Source organism: Macrobrachium rosenbergii, chromosome 15 (genome assembly GCF_040412425.1).
Source record: "Macrobrachium rosenbergii isolate ZJJX-2024 chromosome 15, ASM4041242v1, whole genome shotgun sequence".
Taxonomy (NCBI): domain Eukaryota; kingdom Metazoa; phylum Arthropoda; class Malacostraca; order Decapoda; family Palaemonidae; genus Macrobrachium; species Macrobrachium rosenbergii.
Genome location: NC_089755.1, coordinates 53393188 through 53412496, shown reverse-complemented (window position 1 = coordinate 53412496; position 19309 = coordinate 53393188). Strand labels below are relative to the sequence as shown.

The window sequence follows — 19309 nt, the reverse complement described above, 5'->3', positions numbered from 1 at the left end:
ACAAGGTTACCCTAAACTAAATATGGTATACAGTCAAAGACATGAATAGAAGATATTCAAAGTTGGCTGGTCAAAGAAAACAAGAGTATTGACACATGGCAGCTAAAAACCCAACTCTTACTGTAAACTAACCAGTAATCTTCTTCACATAAAAGAACATTCACATAAGGACAGAACTGTCATAATCAATTCAAAAGCCACACCCAGCAGGGAAAATAAGATGGCATTAGCCAAAAATGAGAGTGAATTTTGAAACAGAGTGAAATAAAGTAAGTAATCATGAAATTTTGGGGGCACAGTAAATAAGGATGTTCAGAAGTTAAACATACAGGAGAATGATTTGCCTCCCAGCAAGGGTACTGGGAAGTTTGCCTAACCAGTGGGAAATGTTTCTGCATTGCAATTTGTGGAACATGTCCTGAAGCAGTTGACCCAGGATTAAGCAAATGAAAACTATTGGGATTTGTATTAAACAGGTTTTTATCTGGCAAGAATGATGAAATGAGAAATACAACAGGAAAGGATCGTAAGAAGAAATCTTGACATACATGTACTCTGAAAAAACCAGGTCAAGATGTGCAAAAGCTTCTAGTAGAAGATGATCTTTCTTACAACCTTAATACTGCTTCAATTGTTCCAATTGCTATTCAGTGCCCATACTGTTGTGTAATAAGTAAAAGTTAAAGGGTATGTCATTTGTAAATAACATTAGATCTTTTAATGAGACATGAATATTTCATAAAGTTCCCAGGTTTGTTTCCATCTCAAAACACTGGATATAAAAAGGCAAAAACCAAAATGTTTCAGTGCATCAAAGTTACATTCTTTCACAGCTTTAACAAACAAAAAGGTTTAACCTGCATCTTAAAAAGGGCTACTTTGTTTTACATAAATACATATATGTCTGAAATAAAAGCCTGCCCTTTAAAAGTTACTGTGGGAAGATTCCCCTTCCTTGCAGTTGGTAGTCTCCAGCATTCAACATTTAATTATGTGCAGAAGACTATCATTACATTCTTAAACCCAGTTTCTGGTAACTTTGAAACGAATACTTTCTAAACGAAACTTTCAGGACTCTTTTACATTTGCTCTTCTGGTAAAAATTGTAAAACATGAAGGCAGTGAGTGCTGAGCAAAAAGAAGTCCCCTTAAGCTACAAAGAAGTGTGAATTACCAAAAAGTTACACTAAACTGCAATGTATTGTATTTTAAATCAGACAGTGAGTTAGTGACTACTGAACACTATTACAGCGTTACTGATTCCGTGATAGTGAGTTAACTACATCACATTAATGGAGAGGCTGGTTTTCAATTAACAGACCGTGAGTTACTAACTACTCCAAATACAGATATCCACAGCTCACAGCTGAGTTACCTTTCTTTACACCTCCCACAAAAAGCAAATGTTGAAAATAATAATTTCTTCATACAAGAAAATATATAAATACCTAGTATGAAATCAACTATTTGTTATCATCACTACTTACAAATATATGAATATTATTACTACATACTGCACAGTGAAACGTGATGTCATAAATAATGAGCTTCAAGATTATCAAACAACAAAAAAATTCATTCTACTTTTCATACTCATAAAATGAAATTAGAACCTAAGTTTTCCATAATTCCATTTGCTCTTTATCAGTCTACTCAAACTCTGAGGACAGTCGACAGTTCAAGGAATCCTGCAAATTTTTCTAAGGCATAATAAATCATAAATTTTTGTTGAAAAAAATTATAAAAACTCAAATTGTCCACTCCGAAATCACTATGCTCACGTACACAGGTTAAAAGATATCTCAATGATATGCCTTCCAAGTTTAAGAGTTTGGAACAAAACCTGAAAAAACAGACCTATCTACCTATCAGCCATAACAGCATTGTGATGCCGTATAAGGGAAAAATGAAGTCAGGAAATGCTGGATATGGGCTACTAAATTGCTAAAAGAAAATATATATATATATCACCTTTAAAGATCCACCAGCCTTTTTCAATAATTTCTTATAATCATCAAAGACACGACAAACCCATGGTCAGTGGAAACCAAGGCTCGCAGTCAAAAATGGAAATGTAATTGCTCTATCCAATAAGTGAAGCAAGCTTACAAACATGAATATCAAAAAGAATAAAAAAAAAAACATATTACCTTTGTCTGCTACTTGACAGGTAATCCTATAATCAGGGATTTTCAATAACTCTTGAGAAACCAAAGAACCCACCTAACCAATCAACAATCCTTTTACTGACCAGTTCACTGATTTTCCTTGGGGCTCGAAATTGTGAAATACTCTTCCTGCTTTGATAGATTTCCTTCTTTACAATACTAATCTCTGCTTCTTTTGGAGTTAGACTCCACTTATTTTGCGTTTGAACTTTGTCACCTAATATGCTTTGGTTACATAAGGGAAACTACATTACTAATCAAACTGGTATTCACACATCTAAATAACTGCAAAACATATGGTGAAACCCTCGAATCTAAAAGGTGGAGAAATAATTCTGTAAAATAATAAGCCGGCAGTAACAGAATACTTAAATGTACACGTTTCTTTGCAGCAGAAAAATATATACCGAACACTGTACTAAGCTATAAAAATATATACCTCGTGTTGAGCTGAAACTCTTTTTCATCCAGTCTCAGAGTCACAGAGAATCCATATTTCATATTAAGAGCCAATGGTGTTCACATAAAAACAAAAACTTATTAAAACTCTTACCTATAAAGTAAACACAATCACACACAATCATTGTACACAAAGTGAATCAATTCTGAAAGAGTTGCAATTCACAGATTATTCATAACAACCTCATTAGTAATCTAGCAAGTACTAATCATGCATTGTTAGTATTGCAAATACTGTACTACTGAAAGGACATCATACTCCTATGCATGAAAATTTCTTCAAACATTCATCTATTAAGTTAAAAATGATTCATATACCATTATCAAAAACCCAAGAACAAGCTCAAAGCATTTCTGACCAAGTTTCTAACAGAGTGAACATTATACATTATCAGTGTAACGCCTAACCTTTACACTCAAAAACATACATGAGATGAAGGTTCATCTTTGCAAGACAATAAAACTGTTGCTAACAAGTGGCATTTCTTTTCACAGCCATCACAAAATTTATTTTCATGTAATCACAACGACTGTGTTCATGTGGTGGTATCTTTGCTAAGAAAATACTTTATTCTTCCTTTGAAAATTCACTATATTCACTTATCTTTAACATGAAGATTAGTTTCTCCTAATATTTTCAACGAACAAAAAACTGCCAACATTCTAAGACTTTACACATTTCGCCATACTGTACGTAAATGGAAAAATGCATGACATGACCAAATCACTATCGTAGATGAGCTTACCTTTTGCAATGTGTTGTGAAAGTTTGGTTCTGACATTTAAAAGATGTTCCATTTTGTACAAATATCTAATACTGTCTATGATATCGAAACCCGTGAATGTGAAATTTTCTGCCTTGGTTTTATCTACGTATTCTTGAGACTTTTCAGGTATGTTCTCTATGTCACAGGATTTGCCACTAATCTCTATCATTGGTGATGCAAATAAAACCATGATGCATTCCTTGGTTCTTTCATCTGGATTTTTTTTTTTCTGAGTGTTTACATTAGGCAGACTTTGAAAACACCAAAACTAAACTCTGCATGCAATTTCCCTTGAAGTGCTCTGAATGTAGTGTACAGAAAGGAATGGAGAAGCAAGCGTAAACTAGGGGACGCCCCAAGCAGAATCATGATGCAAATACCAAACCTTGCAGGACAAGCCTAAGGGGGGTGAGTACTTAAGACATGCACACTCAATGAATCTGAAAAGAAACAAAACAAAAACAAACTTTTACAAATGGCTAAAAAACAAATGGTGTTTTGCATGAAATTACATACTGTTTCACAGTGTTTTTGGCAATGAATGAATGAATAAAAGGATGATCAAAGGCTTCTTGACACTAAAAACAGCAAAATTGTCCTATTTTTATTTATTACTTAAAGTAATAGAGAGGCAGGAATGTTGTGATAAGTGATTAGTATCAGCTAACACCAAAAGTTGAAAAGCAATCAATGATTTCCTCTTTATGAATTTAGCATCTTGTACTGCTTCCCCACTCCCTCCCCAAATGATGAAATATGCTCTCATGGTTATATTTGTAACAACCAAACTCATAAATTATCATACCCATGACATCCAAGAACACTATCTATATACAGTACTGTGTACTGCATATACATTTTCATTCATAACAAATGACTTGCACAAACCCTTGTTCTGCAACATTCCTGACCTCACACTTTACAATGCGGGACTATGAGGAAAAGAATGCCTAATGGTGAACAAAAACTCCCTTTTCCAGAAACTGTAGGGCAAGCAGACAGAGATGAGAGTAGACCATTATGCCAAAAAATGCAAATATGATATAAAGTATATCTATGAGCACAGGGAGTGAAAGTAATGTCTGAGTGTATTCACCAACTTGTATTCAATCATTCTCTAGCCAGTTTTGTGGGGCCTCATACTGACAATGCACTTCATGCATGCTTAGCAGAAAATGCAAAAGATGGCAAACAGCAGAACAGGTTGTAAGAACTACATATCTGCTCACTTAACAAGTCTTCATCTATCACAAAAAAATCATCCTGTACAGCTGCATAAGCACATACAGTACTAAAATACTGACTCAGTATACATATACAGGCAGTCCCCAGTTTACGACGGGGGTTCCGTTTTTACGCCGCGTCGTAAACCGAAAAACCGTCGAAAATCATGAAAAATCCTAAGAAAACCTTACTTTTAATGCTTTGGGTGTATTGAAAACGATGTAAACTGCATTTTTATTGAGTTTTTCATCAAAAAAGCCTCCAAATTTTTATTATTCTGCCATTTTGGAGCCATATTTCTTCCGTCGGATCGGTGTACAACGCATCATAACCCCGGAACATGCGTTGTAAACCGGGAAATAATTTCTGATGAATATATTTGAAAAGTCATAACCTCGAACGGACCCGTCGTAAACCGGGGACTGCCTGTATTACACATGCCAAATGCATCCTAAATTTCATTAGTTATCACAAGCCCAATAATCATAAAATAGCTTTTGAACTGTATGAAACGTGTTCAGGCACACAAATCAAAGTATTTCAAAGAAAATGGTTCCAGCAGCCATGCTCAGGCAACTCCTGGTTCCTTGTGGATACACTACCTGTATTAATTCTTATTTGCATCTTGGTGTATGGAAGCTGTGGTACTGTTCTCTACAGTTCTTCTAACATGTTTAGTGGCATGCCACTAACAAGATCTAATCATATTTCATGAGGTTTTCAGCACGTTGCCTTTCATATGGCAACCCACAGGTTTCTGCAATGTTACTAAGTGTAGCTTACTGCTCTTCTGTTCAATTTTTGCAGCTTTTGCTTACTTAATGGTGCAACTTCAGAAAAGTCATAATATTTACAGTTAGTACATCAAATGGTCTCTCATGGTTCCTCTGGCTCTGCCCAACTTTTTATATAGTGTTAGTAGTCCTCCTCTACCCCTATGAAGCCAGAGTATCATAAAGCCATGCCATGAGGTTTCGTCATTCCTCAGTCTATATCACTGCCACTAAGATTCATCAAGATCCTATTGGCTTGTGCACTGCTCACTAGCCCCTAGATAGAGCTGAGTATCCTTTCTCACTTTTGGTGGCCACAGCTATAAAGCCCTTGCCTATGCTCCCCCAATTTTGCTTTCTTATGGGTCCTCTGTCCTAGCCTCTCGGGCTTTGCCAGACCGGTGTGAGAGCCCTCTGCTCAGTGGACCACCTCCAGCTGCTGTGAGGCCAAAGAATATCCTCAAGAGGTACCATGAGGTATCATCGTATCTACCATCATTTTCGCCGAGTGTCTACAGAACTTGCTGAGCAACCACCATGGATCCCAAGGAGAAGGTATCCGAGGACTTATTGGGAACATCCCTAAGGTAGAATGAGGTGAAGGCTGCCCAACGTTTCCTGACACCTATTTCTGCAACAAAATTAGTTCTTATACAAATCCATTAACCATAAATATTGGTGCCCTCCCTTCCCCACTCTCTTTAGATGGGAACTGGCTAAGAAAATTAAAAATAAATAGCGTATCCTCAAGAATCTGGGAGTTGGTTAATCATGCCCACTGGAACATTTTTCTTTGAAATCTTGCTTCATGCAACTGGATTTGTTCTGCACAGTTAAAGGCTATTTTTATGATTAATAAGTTTGTGTATAAACTAATTATAGTATACTGAAAAATAACATACATCACTTTATTATAAAAAGCCCATCTTTCTGCTAGTGATACCATACAAAAAAGAAAAGGTAACTCAAAAAATTTAAACTAACTCCTTATCATTTTGTCTGTAAGTACTGTACACAGCCCTGCTAGCAACAAACTTTTGTAGGTCCCAACTGTGCACATGGAATTAACAAAATTAAGGTAACAGACTACTGTACAGTACTGTACACAAAGACTCGAGTAAAGAAAAAGGCAAGTTCTTTGTTTGTTTTAACTCCTTAAACCCCTCATCGCCTACATTATAAAACATATTACATACATATAGAAGCATTATTGTAAATATAAATACTTAAATTTCTTATGGAGAAAAGACCAAGGTAATCATTTATGCCCGAGTCAAACCCCATCGTATAAAAACCGTGATTTTTAGGTACCACTTCTTAGGTAATCAGAAATATGCTTCTCTTTCTGCAGACCTATGACATCTTAAACACAAATGACATGAAGCACTGATTTAACCAACTGACCCAAGTTCACAGATTCCATACAGCATGCATGGTAATGAATGACTGAGTGAATCTACAGTATTTATATGTAAAAACCCACCCATGGAAATACTACTGACACACTGTGAAGGAAATCTTCGAGGAAATTACAAGTTAAATCTATATTATCTCCAAGACTGCGTGACCAAGGAGGCCAATATTGCAAGTCTCAACAGGGGGTACTATCAAAAATGTTCCTTGCAATGCTGCACATTGTAGTGGATGGCGTTGAAGGTTATTTTGCAGTACTGTACAGTATCCCTTCTAGCTCCTGTCTGTTTTGCTTTACTGTATACTTTTTAACTCTTCATCCTTTCCCTCTGGTATCTTCCCATCTTGCTGTCCAACTTCTTTTACTTTTATCTTACTCCAATTTTCAATATATCTACAATATAAACAATGCTATAAACATCCTTACATGCCTACAAATGTGACTTAGTTGTCTATTTAAACAGCGTTATAAGAACAGTAACAATACAGTCAAAGAAATGGAGTTCCTCCTACAAACAAGGAGCTTTTGCAAACAACGGCCTGGGTATGATCTACAAATGTGAATCAAGTTGGGTAAATTGCAAGCCATCTAACAGACTAGACCTAGGAGAAATCAGTGCATTTTTATCAAAATGAAGGAGAAATTCACGAAAACTAGTCATATCCACCATAGTACTTGCTTCTGAGAAGCAAAACGTTAGGGACCTTGCTCAACATCATCATCATCACAATCATAACTTGACAACTACTTTTTCTCAGTTTTCTCTCTAAAGGATTATGCACAATGAGTTCTGTTGCTCTAAAACCACTAATCAACACTGTAAAATCTTAAGAACCCTAAAATTTAGCCATCCCTACTGTACTTGCTTCTGTGAAGGCTAAGACACAGCCACTAGTTAAATCTACAGTAGAACGAGAATCACAGTAGTGTACATAGACAATTAATACAAAGGACCAAAAGCCCATTAAAGGCATGTGTTATGCCTTTTCACAAAAAAAGAGAAGTATGCCCATATAAACATATTTCAAAATTTAAAGTACTAGGAACAATTTACAATGTCATTAGGGGCTGAATGGCTACAAGACTATTACTGTACTCACACACAACCAATGAAAAAATTTCTATGGAAAATGCTCACACTAAGTATCACAAACACTATATAAGATGAAAAGTGGAAACATGACAGTTCAATTCAGTGTTAATGCAAGTAAGAAATTAATAAAGAATACAGCAAATGATGATGTTTTTTTCTACTTATGCTTCCATGGCCAGTACGGCAGGATTAACTGAAGTTGTGTCATTTCAAACATGAAAGAACTCTTCGGAGTTACTCAGTCTGGAAAACATTCCATTAGTAGCAAAACATCCTTTGCATATTACGCCATAAATAGTCACCTACTGGCTTATCAAGCAGAAGCAGCTGTGAACAAGACCACTCAAGAGGGACTGTGAGAAGGAACTTCAAGGAAGATGAGAGGCTTGTATTTACAAAGTACCATAATTACTTGAAATTTATATGTACCTACATAATGTACAAACTTCTTTTACGCTGAATAGCTACTAAGATTGGATGTGATACGGCAGCTCTTCAACATTCTTGTGTACAGTACTGTAGACTAACAAACTGGTAGGAATTACTATACCTGCAACCTTTAGAGATGTACTATTTCTCTGGTCACTGGACTCTTAGAGGATGGTTACTACAACTAGTAAAAGGCAAAAAATTTAAGAGAATGTGTACTACAATTAATGCAAATCCAAACAGTAACACATCTTGAGTACAACAAATTAACTATGGTACCAAAGGATCAGGAAGAAGGTGGTACAGAAGAACGGCGAGTGATTAGAGAACTTGCTAATCACCAGAATGAATGAATATACCAGTGAATGGCATAAATCTCATCATAAGTAAATCACACTGGTGTTACTGCTTGGTTAAAATATTATGTTTTTAAATTGTGATGATGCTGTCAGGCAAGACTGCAATCTAGCGTCTACAGAGTGATTATTTTGAAGTTACGGTAGGAGAATATGTTGGATACCCTACCCACTGAAGAAAACTTTTGCTAATGACTACAGGCAGTCCCCGGTTAACGGCGAGGATTCCGTTCCTGGCCGAGCGATGATAACCAAAAATCATCGTTAACCAGGACATCACAATAATTATGGTAATAAATGGTGTTTACAATGCTGTAAATGCTGATAAACTGCTGAACAGCGCCGTTGACCGGTTATCAGTGCCATTAAACTGCTTACCGTCACCGATAAACCACTAACTGGTGCCAAAAATCTGGTTAACCATGTCGCTAGCCAAGCCCCGTAACACCGAAATGCCATTAACCGATGCCACTGGTAAATGGGGGACTGCCTGTAAATAGCACTGCAGGTAACAGTCTTTTAAGAGACAGCTTGTAATAAGGACACAAGGACAAATTCTCAACTTCATGACATCATATTGTAACTTCATGAAAATTCTGACCTGATAATTACTGGTACAGTATTAAAACTACCCATTCATGAGACAATAATGTGTAGGCAATGCAGGAGGTTCTTGAAAGATACACCAACTACAGGTGATATCAATTGGAGTATGTTTACAATTTCTGTTCCTTTTGGTTTCAACATATTTACTAACCAATTCAACTTCATCAAGCTCCAAATTTCACCTCAAGAGCAAACTCTTCAGGTGAGCCCTATAAAATTCTAAAAAGGTGACTTAATGGTCCCAGTCAAAAAAATATTTATGATAACCATACTGCAACTTTTGAAAAATTAATGAAAACTAATACAGTACTGTACAGAAATAAAATACAGCCTGAAAACTTTGAAAAATCATACTTGACATCTCAAAATCATATAAACAAAATGCTAGGAATAAACCTTTCAAATACATCACGAAAGAAATTATGTTTTCCAGAGATAATACAGTGACATTAACAAAAAATTATTAGAACAAATGCCTTATCATTCACAAATGAAGTAATACTAGACTTTACTTTTATATTACACTAGTCACTTTTTATTGGAAAATTCAATGCATCAATTTGGCACCCTCTGTTAACAATATTCATTAAAATTATAATTAACAGGAGTTACATCAGAATTCATATCACGATACTCTAATTACATACTGTAATAATGATGACTAATATGGAAATAGAGGGAAAACACTGAATGACACACAATGTAATGATATTAAAAAAAAAAAAGGGTGTGGCAGTCCTCTGCTATTATTAACAGTCAGTGTTTTATTTAATCTGATTTAAGAATGTTTGGTCTAATGACTTGGCACAAGTCAATGCTTCATCAACACAAAAAGAAATCAGTGTTTTATTAATGAAAAAGAAAAATCATATTTCAACCCACGTCATAATGTTATTAGAAACAGTTCCAATTTATAGTAAAGAGATTACACATAGCCACCGAAATCAGTCATTGATCTTACCCCTATTGCACAGAGGGAAGGATTATGAAATGCTAGCTCATGTGGGTAATTATCATATGCAGTAAAACTTTCAGACTGCATCAAGTGTGTCAGTACAAAACATTTAGTTTATGGATAAGGACGTCCTTATAATACTGCAGTGGATCAGTGAAGTGTTGAACACTCAAGATACAGTTCCAACTAAGAGTACCATGCTCCACACAGCAATCTTGGATGCCAATGGACTCACTGTGAATAAGGTTTAGCAGTCATGAACATGGAGTTATGAACCTAGACTGAGCATTATGAACTTCTCAAGATAAGAAAAATATTGAAGCATCGAGCCACAGAATTTTTTAAAAATTCTTATATTAATTCTTGCAGCCTACTTCACAGCTGGTATCTGTGAGGGAGTTAAGCAACAAGCTTATGAAGATTATGCAAATAAACATCATGAAAAAAAGATTCCAGTAAATACTGCAACATATTTCAGTGTACAATAAACTCTCTCCAGATAAGTTTACAGAAATAAAGCAAATACATGTACTTGTAATACTATTTCCTCACAGGTGTCTATAACATGTTTGTTTTTGTTTAAAAGCAAAACATACCTAAACATAAAACAGTCTATCATGGGAAGTCTTCCTTTATGTGCATCAATACACATTTTAATAGGAGGACTAGGCCTGCTATTAAATGTAGCAGCTACAATATTTACCATTAAACGAGTCAAGAGACCTCTTGATACACCAGTTATCTATAAAATATCTGATACAATATCTGGTGCCATAGGAAGCCTCCTGCTGTTTTGTGATGGCTTTTTTTACTTTGGAAATACCGAATATACCTATTCGTGCTCCAGGTATTTCATGATATACTTCCTGATACTTTTTTCAATAATTACAAGCAATTTTTCAATTTTGGGCGTAGCTATTGATCATTATCTAACAGCCAAAAATGACGCCTTCAAGTCAACATCATGCCAAAAGGTCTTCTGTATTCTCTGGACAGCCACCTACTGGTTCACCACAGCAGCATCTATCATAATCCTTTGGGGTAATACAGAAAAAGATGGAAGATATCTGGGTGAAAATACATTTTACTGGAAAACAAACAAACTAATTCGTCTCAATCGTGGTCTGCTCGAAGATCTGTGGGCTCACAACAGTAAGAACGACTGGTCTAGTGATTTTCGAGAAAATGCCATTATAGGTCTTGTGTATGGCATCATTGGAGGCAATATTTCACATGAGACTCTCAAAAATTTCACGGGAACCCTCAAAGTGTAGAAGAAAATCAACGACAAATACAGAACCTTCACGCTGCCTTAGGAATTCACAATTCTGATTTCCAAAAGGTCTTTGGGACAAACCTAATGGTAAATTCCCAAAATAGCAAAGAAACTACTAACAAATCCCCTACAATCCTTGAAGAATCTTCAAATCCATTAGACAGCAACACCATTCTTAAAAAGGGAAACATTTCTGGTTTATTCAAGCCCTCACATGGACTAACTATTGACAGACTGCAACAAAATTCAGTGAGCAATCATAAAAAGCAAAATCATTCTGAAACCTTCTCTCCGAATACTATTAAGAAACAGCATCTGGACTTTCCTAGCAGTTCATCAGGCACCCACCCCAAGTTAATGCTGGATTAGATAAAGATCAATCTGACTCAACTAAGCATTCCACTATAAGCACTCACATGTTGGCAACTACCCAACAGACAGAAAAGGAAAGCAACACAAACTTCCCGAACATTCGGAATAACGCCAATACAGATAAACAGTCACTTGCAGGGCTGCTGGTAATACGGACAGAGGTCCCAAATCCTGAGAGTTATGAGGTAACCTCAACTCCTCCGGATGTTTTTTTAACTCAGGAAGAAACAACCAATGTTCCTGAAACATTACCAACAGAGAGTGATATCACTGCAACAAATCAAGAAACATTCACAGAAACTCTAATAACAATAAAGCTTGAAAACAACTTGGATACTACTACCAGTTCATCACAAACAACTGAAGTAGACAGCACAACTGAGAACCCAAATACCAACGACTATGAATCTTCTACACCTTTAAATCACGGTCAAACACAAACAGATGGTTCGTTAAATGCAGTACAGATAACCTCTGCTTGTAGGCCTCAGGTAAATAAAAATATAAATTCTACATATCTCAAAAAAAAAAAAAAAAAAAAAAATGAAAGCCAATTTCAGTTAAAAAGTCACTATACCTGGCTGGCTACAACCATTAACTTTAAAGTGCTATAACTTATAATACATTATCTATCCTTCAAGTTGTTATTTATTCCAGGTTGGTTTTTTCCCACCATTTATAATGATCATCTTCATTTGTGTGCATGGACTGCCATTACTGATCAGTGGCTTCTTGAACGCAAGCATAGGCTTTGACAATCTGAGATGCATAAGCTTAAACCACCTGAATTTGCGGCATTCCATGAAGTCCACAATTCAACAGTTAACAAGAAAGGTAATACCCTGTACAGTATTTTAGAATTTGCTCAGTACATAGCCAAGATCATTAATATTTCCTAACAGACTTTCGAATGAAACATAAAACCATGCTACCACGTCATGATAATTTTATTTGACCAGTCGGTGTAAATTTACATATGATGGTAAGCTGTTTTTGCGTATTTTGAACTCTCAATCCTAATTTCACAAAGAGAAAGACCATGGAGGGATGTTTATTTAATGGGTTCTTCGAGCAAAAGATGGCACAATTAGCCTAGCATAAGGCTACTATCATCCCTCTGTAGGTCCTAAAGACCTTCCTGTAAGCATTTTAGAGAAGCCTCTGTCAAAATGATCAGAGGATCACCTCCAAATGCTGTGATGATAATGATATGGACACCTTGGAACTTCTTATGGAAACCCTGTTTGAAGGTTCAGAAGTTCAAGATACCAACATGGCTGGGCCAAAACAGTATTGTCAACTTCAATATTCTGAAACACAACAAACAGTACCAGAATACAACACAGATTCTCCCTGATGATGAAACAGTATGGAAAAATTAACAATAGACTTAGTCATCTCATAAATTTAGTTAAAACAGTATAATACCTATACACTGTACATTGTAAAGCACTGTATACACACATTCCCTGCCTTGCGAGTGAGTTGAGTGTTAGAAGACATGAGCTGGAATGGACTGTTTAGTGTTCAGATTTGTTTATTATCTTTTAGTTTATTTTGTAAACAATATTATTTAATTTTCTTGTCTTTATTTCTAAAGAACTTCATCATCTCCTGGTGCTCTTAAAGTCAAGTCATGCAGGCTGAGAGTTATGCGGTCCAACTTCAACTAAATCATGACCTCAAGTCACAAGCAGAATAAGAAGTCACAAGCAGAATAAGGAGGCTTGTGAACATAGCAATGGAAACATTACAGTACACCTTGTTTGCTTACTGAAGTTTTAATAATCTTAACGGTAAACTTTATTTATTATTTCACATTATATATTCAACCTTTCAGACTTTCACAATCCTAGTATTAAACATTATTTATTTTTCAGGCTTTCATAATCCTAACAGTAAACTTCATATGCTGGACACCATTTCTATTCGAGAGGTTACTTTATGCATGGGAAAGAACACCTGCACTACCAATAATAGTGCCATCATTATTATTCATTTTGGCCCAAATGTACAACATCATTCGAGCTGTATTTTATATATTTGACAACGAAGAGGTAATGTTTGAGAATAACTACAATTTTGCATCTTAAAAATTCTTGTAATAAAACAGTACTTCCACAAAGTATCAAACATAATTTCTTCATAATCTGTTTCATAAAGCTTGTGACTAACATTTCACAATGACTAACATTTCACAAAATGTTTTGGTACTTTCATGAAAGAGTACTGGGCATACAAGTGTAGTTCAATATCTCATAATATCAAGATGCCAAATCACAAGAATTTAGAAACTTTAAAAACAATAAACACAGTACTGTACATCTAACCAAACAAAATGACAAACTTTTATAACAGCTGACACTTATCTTTTAATCTTTTGGACTACAAAATTTGCCTGAAATTCCTTCACTGAATTTCTGATATTCCAAATCTACATGCAATCTAATCAATTAATGTACCGATAAAAAAATGTACAGTACTACTTCATACTTTCATATAAAGAATCCATGACATTTATTTTTTCATTAACCATTTCTACCTAAAACACCATCTACAGTGTACAACTGTTAAATACTTTACAAATATTTTTAGAACCTTAAATAAAAATAAGCCAACCAATTTATTATAGTACTTTATTACAGAACAATTTTTGCCATTAATGTTCACTACTTCAAATTTAAAATTCAAACAACATACAGTGTACGAGTTTTGACAGTTTCAGGTTAGCATGCAAGCCAGTCTCTGCCTGCCTTCAAGATGCTGCAAAACTACCGTCTTGCCCATTGGCAATGCACATTCCGAAACAACCTCCTATGATGAAAGAACAGAGCCTCGCAATTCTACTCGACATGGGGGGATGGCCACCAATCCGTCTCCTAGACCAAATATTAAGTCTATTCCTATGGTTAATTTGCGCCATTAAATAAACTGGAAAATGAATTTGCTGACTTACCCAAAAATAAATAAGATCAAGAGAAAACTTGTACTATTTCAAAATGGGAGAGAAAATTACAATAGCTAATTTGTGACATACTGTATATGTACGTTAATCTAGTTTACATTAAATACCATACTGCCCTATATAGTTTTTCATTAACCTAACTAAGTGTCTTTTAGATATGCATTACGAAGGAAAGAGGGTTCTGTGAGCAAGTGATGTTAGAAAACAAGACCTAAAGCAAAGATAGTGGCAGGTATATCAGAAGAATATGAGATAAATGGTTTCCATTAAGGATAAGCTGGGGGTCTTTGCTATTTATCATAGAAATCAAAGCTACAATTGAGTGCATTTCTAACTATCGTGCCATCTGACTCCTAATATTATTCTAGAAGTTTTGTTCTCAAATTAACAAAATGTTTCATATACAGTATCTGTCATGCCATGATTCATGTTCATTTAATAATACAGACCGTATTAGGCTAATGTATAACCTTACTTTCATTTGCAATTTCAGTCTAATTGATTTTCAAATCTTAATCAGCTTCCAGTTGCTTAATTTACCTTTTTCAATCTTTCATTAAATTCCAGCTCAAGAGAACCCATACTGGATAACATCATTCAACAGTACTGTACACTATTTGAAAGACTCAACCTTACCAATTCTTTCTACATCTAATGTTCTTTCAGCCCTTGTACTTATCATCTTCATTATTTCTGTGTTCTATACCAATCACAAGAAGAAAAAAGAAAGCAAGGAACAAGTCATATGAAAGACTTCACTTTGATTTCTTAGTTCACTAAGACTAAGGAGCATTCTCTAAAGTCACATAAACAATGACCACAGACACCTTAAAATAATACTACCCAATAACTGATGGAAACCCACAGAAATACATCATCACATTTCATTCACATATATATTTTTACTAATGATATTGTGTCAGCTATCAAATATTACATTCTGGCAATTTCAATCCTTAGAAAAACACTTTAAATTGTTTTTGGAGCAAGAACATAAATAATTTTGTATAAAATAAAAGTACAGATGTGCTAGATACTCCTGACAAATATGAAATATGCACAAAATGCCAACAGTACTTAGACCTGTTATGCAAGGCAATTTAAATGCCTCAGTGATCCACTTACACTATTTGTGCGATCAAAATAATTTACAGGAAACAAAACAATGGATGTTATATATAATACCATCAAAAATTCTTAAAATGGTCACTTTTCCATGAAAACTTATCACAAACAAAAATGAAGGAAGGAATAGAATTGCAAAACACCTGTCTCTCCTGTTAAGCATTCCATTACTAAGCTCCTTAGATTGAGATTCCAATTCTGCTTTTTTGGATTGTGGTTCCAATATACTACCGACATGAGCAGTACTCACAAGAATAGGATTAACAGGAATGATCGTATTTTAAGAAAAGCCCCAGAAACTAAGGGTATCTGTAAGGCAAACCAAGCAGACTGGACTTCACATCTATCTACTTTGTTTACATTTGATGGTAGAAAATACAGGAAAGTCTCAACTTAAATATATCAAAAACATATGGCCTACTAACAGCTACCATTTTGGGGTGAAAGTAAATACACCTAAATAGGCTATTACACATAATATGAAGAGTCAGCCTTCACATATCTGTATATCCTGATATGTCAAGTCAGTTCATATTACGCATGGCAAATGAGGAAAAGCTTTATTCACCTTTGTTTTCTTTATACTGCACTAGACCCAAAAGCCATAAACTACTGTATTGTCTTATTTAAGAAAATTAAAGGTAAACCTACTTGCCTTCAAGATTCAAGGAAACAGTTATACATTGTAAGCCTTCCATAGGTGATGAGATGCCAACTTTGTCACTTGAACAAACTAATCTCATTCAAATTACACTTCAAATATGAAAATTACACAATGGACTGGGCATTAACAAATACCTTAGAATAACTCTTATGACCTACAAATATATACCTCTTACATTATTTATGACAAAGTGAAAACAGAGCACTTTAGTATGGGTAAAATCATAAGCCTGCATGTTTTCCTGCTAATTTACAATTTAAAATCTTCTTCAGTACTTTTGTTTCCAAATAAGTTACAAGCAGCCTACAATTTTTTCCATTACATATATAAAATAATTTCAACATTAACTAACTTGCTATCACAACATATAATCAATTTCACCGTAACCGTGTTGGATGCTACAATGCTTCAAGACTACTGTAAACTTCTACATATTAATTTCCTGTATATTTCTGGTTTTAACTCCAACCTCTCAAAAGAATAAACTCTCAAAAAAGAAATTTAAGATGAATTTGACAGAGAGCTACAGAACGTTTTGGGAAGGGAATAAAGAAAGTATTAAGTGTTTAGTACTCATGTCTACATAGTGAAATTAAATTAAAACTAAGAACATCTTAGAGAGAATACAAAACATAAAAACATGAAGAAAAACGGGTAAATATCATACACACAAACAAAAGACACAAAACAAACAAAGGACGGTTGACATTCCTGTCGGCGACTGGTGAAACCAGGCCATAGTAGTATTCTTCAGTTTTACCTTTAGTTAAGAGTAATATTCATATATTTAATTAAGTCAACTGACTCAGTTTATCTATATATATGAATACGTTAACACATACTACATCTCTACATTAAAGCGGTGTAGGTTTGAGTCCTGGTCAAAATAGGCACGCTCAATATAGGCCTATAGACTAATTCCCTGTAAATAAAAGCCTAGGTCTGGCATCGCTTAGCTTTTACAATGCGAGGCCTTGAAACCCAAGCTCCTTGGGCCTATGAAGTTAAACACAGCCTGGCACAGGTTAGCCTAATAACCTACAAACAGGCAATCACAAAAAACAAAAACACTCAGGATAGGCCTAGTTTGGCATAACACAGGCTACATTACTTTCTTCACAAAGAACTTGAATTTTATTTTTACATTACTTCAAAATAGGCCCATATTGAAATCTGGTAACAAGCCTAACCTTAAAAGTCCACTGCAAATTATGGTGTACCTTTAAAGGTAATGTACTATTCCCGTTATGGTAGGATAATAGGCCTAAATACGACATGATCTTCACATTTTAGGCCTACTTCGAGACGAAAAGAAAGACAAAAGTAGCTTCATTACATAAAACATTATTAAAAGGAATGCCACCTAGTTTTCGTTATAGTAGTATGCATTCCATTTTGGGTACCATTTACCTTAAAAGGGGTAGGCCTAGAAGACAGTGAGGAATCGAAACCCTTTTAGGCCTATTCTTCCATCGACAAAAAACTCATTTGGTTACAATTGACGACAAGAGGCCCCTGGGTTCCAAATGTCCATTGTTTGTCTCGTCTTTAACTTGTAAATTCTAAACGAACATATTAAAATTATACAAGACAAATAAATAATTATACAAGACAAAAAAATCATTTGGTTAAAATTTACGCCAAGAGAGACCTTGGGTTCTGAATGTTCATTGTTACCCTTGTTTTTAAGTTGGTAAATTCTACACGAACAAACAGAAATTATACGCGACACTAACTGGCGTTAAATTGTTCAGATATTTAGCAAACAATCAAATTAAAACCTTACTTGACATGACTGGTAGCAAAGGCTTTTATTGTAATCCCATCGTCCGACACCAACCTTCACTGACACTTGTAAACAATTGCATTTACTAACAAAATTCTGTTTTATAAAATTACCCGTTATTAAAATGAAGTCTTCTATTTATTATGAATGTTCACATTTATCATGCCAAAATTTATATTCGAATCGTAATTTTATGCACAAAATACCACATGTTGTTCTGAAATGCAAATACATTGTGAAGGCGCTAAATTTAATTGACTTTTCCGTAATTACTTCTAACAAGCTTTAATGTTGATTTTCTTTGCTCTATTGGTATTGGACTCACATAATAAGTCGGGCAGTACACTTTAACTGCGATATTTTGAACTATTCATAACATGAGTACCTAATAAGGAGTTAAATAGATAAAACATCTCAAACATCGGCGATAATTATTGAAGTGAGGACGGTGAGACGCCAAGTCTTCACTCCCGACCACATCCCTTTGTTTCTAAAAGCGCTAAGCGGATGTGCAGCATTCGCCAAGTCTCTTGTTTAAATGGACGATTCTATTGCAATTTTATCATAATAAATGCTGCGTCGAGGATTTTGCAGGAATTAAACTAATCTCTAAGGTTCTTACTGTATCAGTTGCTTAATCTGTAAAAATTACGTATAGAGTTCATGGCGGTTCTCCCTCGTTGTGATTACAAGCAAGTCCCAGGTAACTAGCGACGGATAGACAAACCTTCGTTTAACTTCCCTCTGCATGCAAACTTGCAATACTATAACAGACTTACGACTATTTGAATAATACGAGGCCAAAATTCGAGTCTTTTCACTAAATAGGATGACTTATACCAAAACTATGCTACGGGCAACTGTTCAAGTTTTCCTG

The 19309-nt window shown here is 35.1% G+C and overlaps 1 protein-coding gene and 1 pseudogene across 3 annotated transcripts in view; one reads left to right on the top strand and one right to left on the bottom strand.

Annotated features, from left to right (window-relative positions):
* LOC136846736 (zinc finger MYND domain-containing protein 11) overlaps nt 1–18918 on the bottom strand; it is a 30839-nt gene extending 11921 nt beyond the window's left edge. Inside the window, exons 1-2 of one of the 3 annotated variants that reach the window (XM_067117905.1) lie at nt 18433–18918; nt 3374–3834 (exon numbers count right to left, since the gene is read on the bottom strand). In XM_067117905.1, the coding sequence (XP_066974006.1) occupies nt 3374–3584 (211 nt within the window). In that variant the 5' untranslated portion in view covers nt 3585–3834; nt 18433–18918. The remainder of the gene's footprint in view (nt 1–3373; nt 3835–18432) is intronic. The other 2 variants (XM_067117907.1, XM_067117906.1) reach the window with 2 other exon arrangements.
* LOC136846825 (uncharacterized) lies at nt 10862–12031 on the top strand (annotated as a pseudogene).
* Nucleotides 18919–19309: the final 391 nt, after the last annotated feature.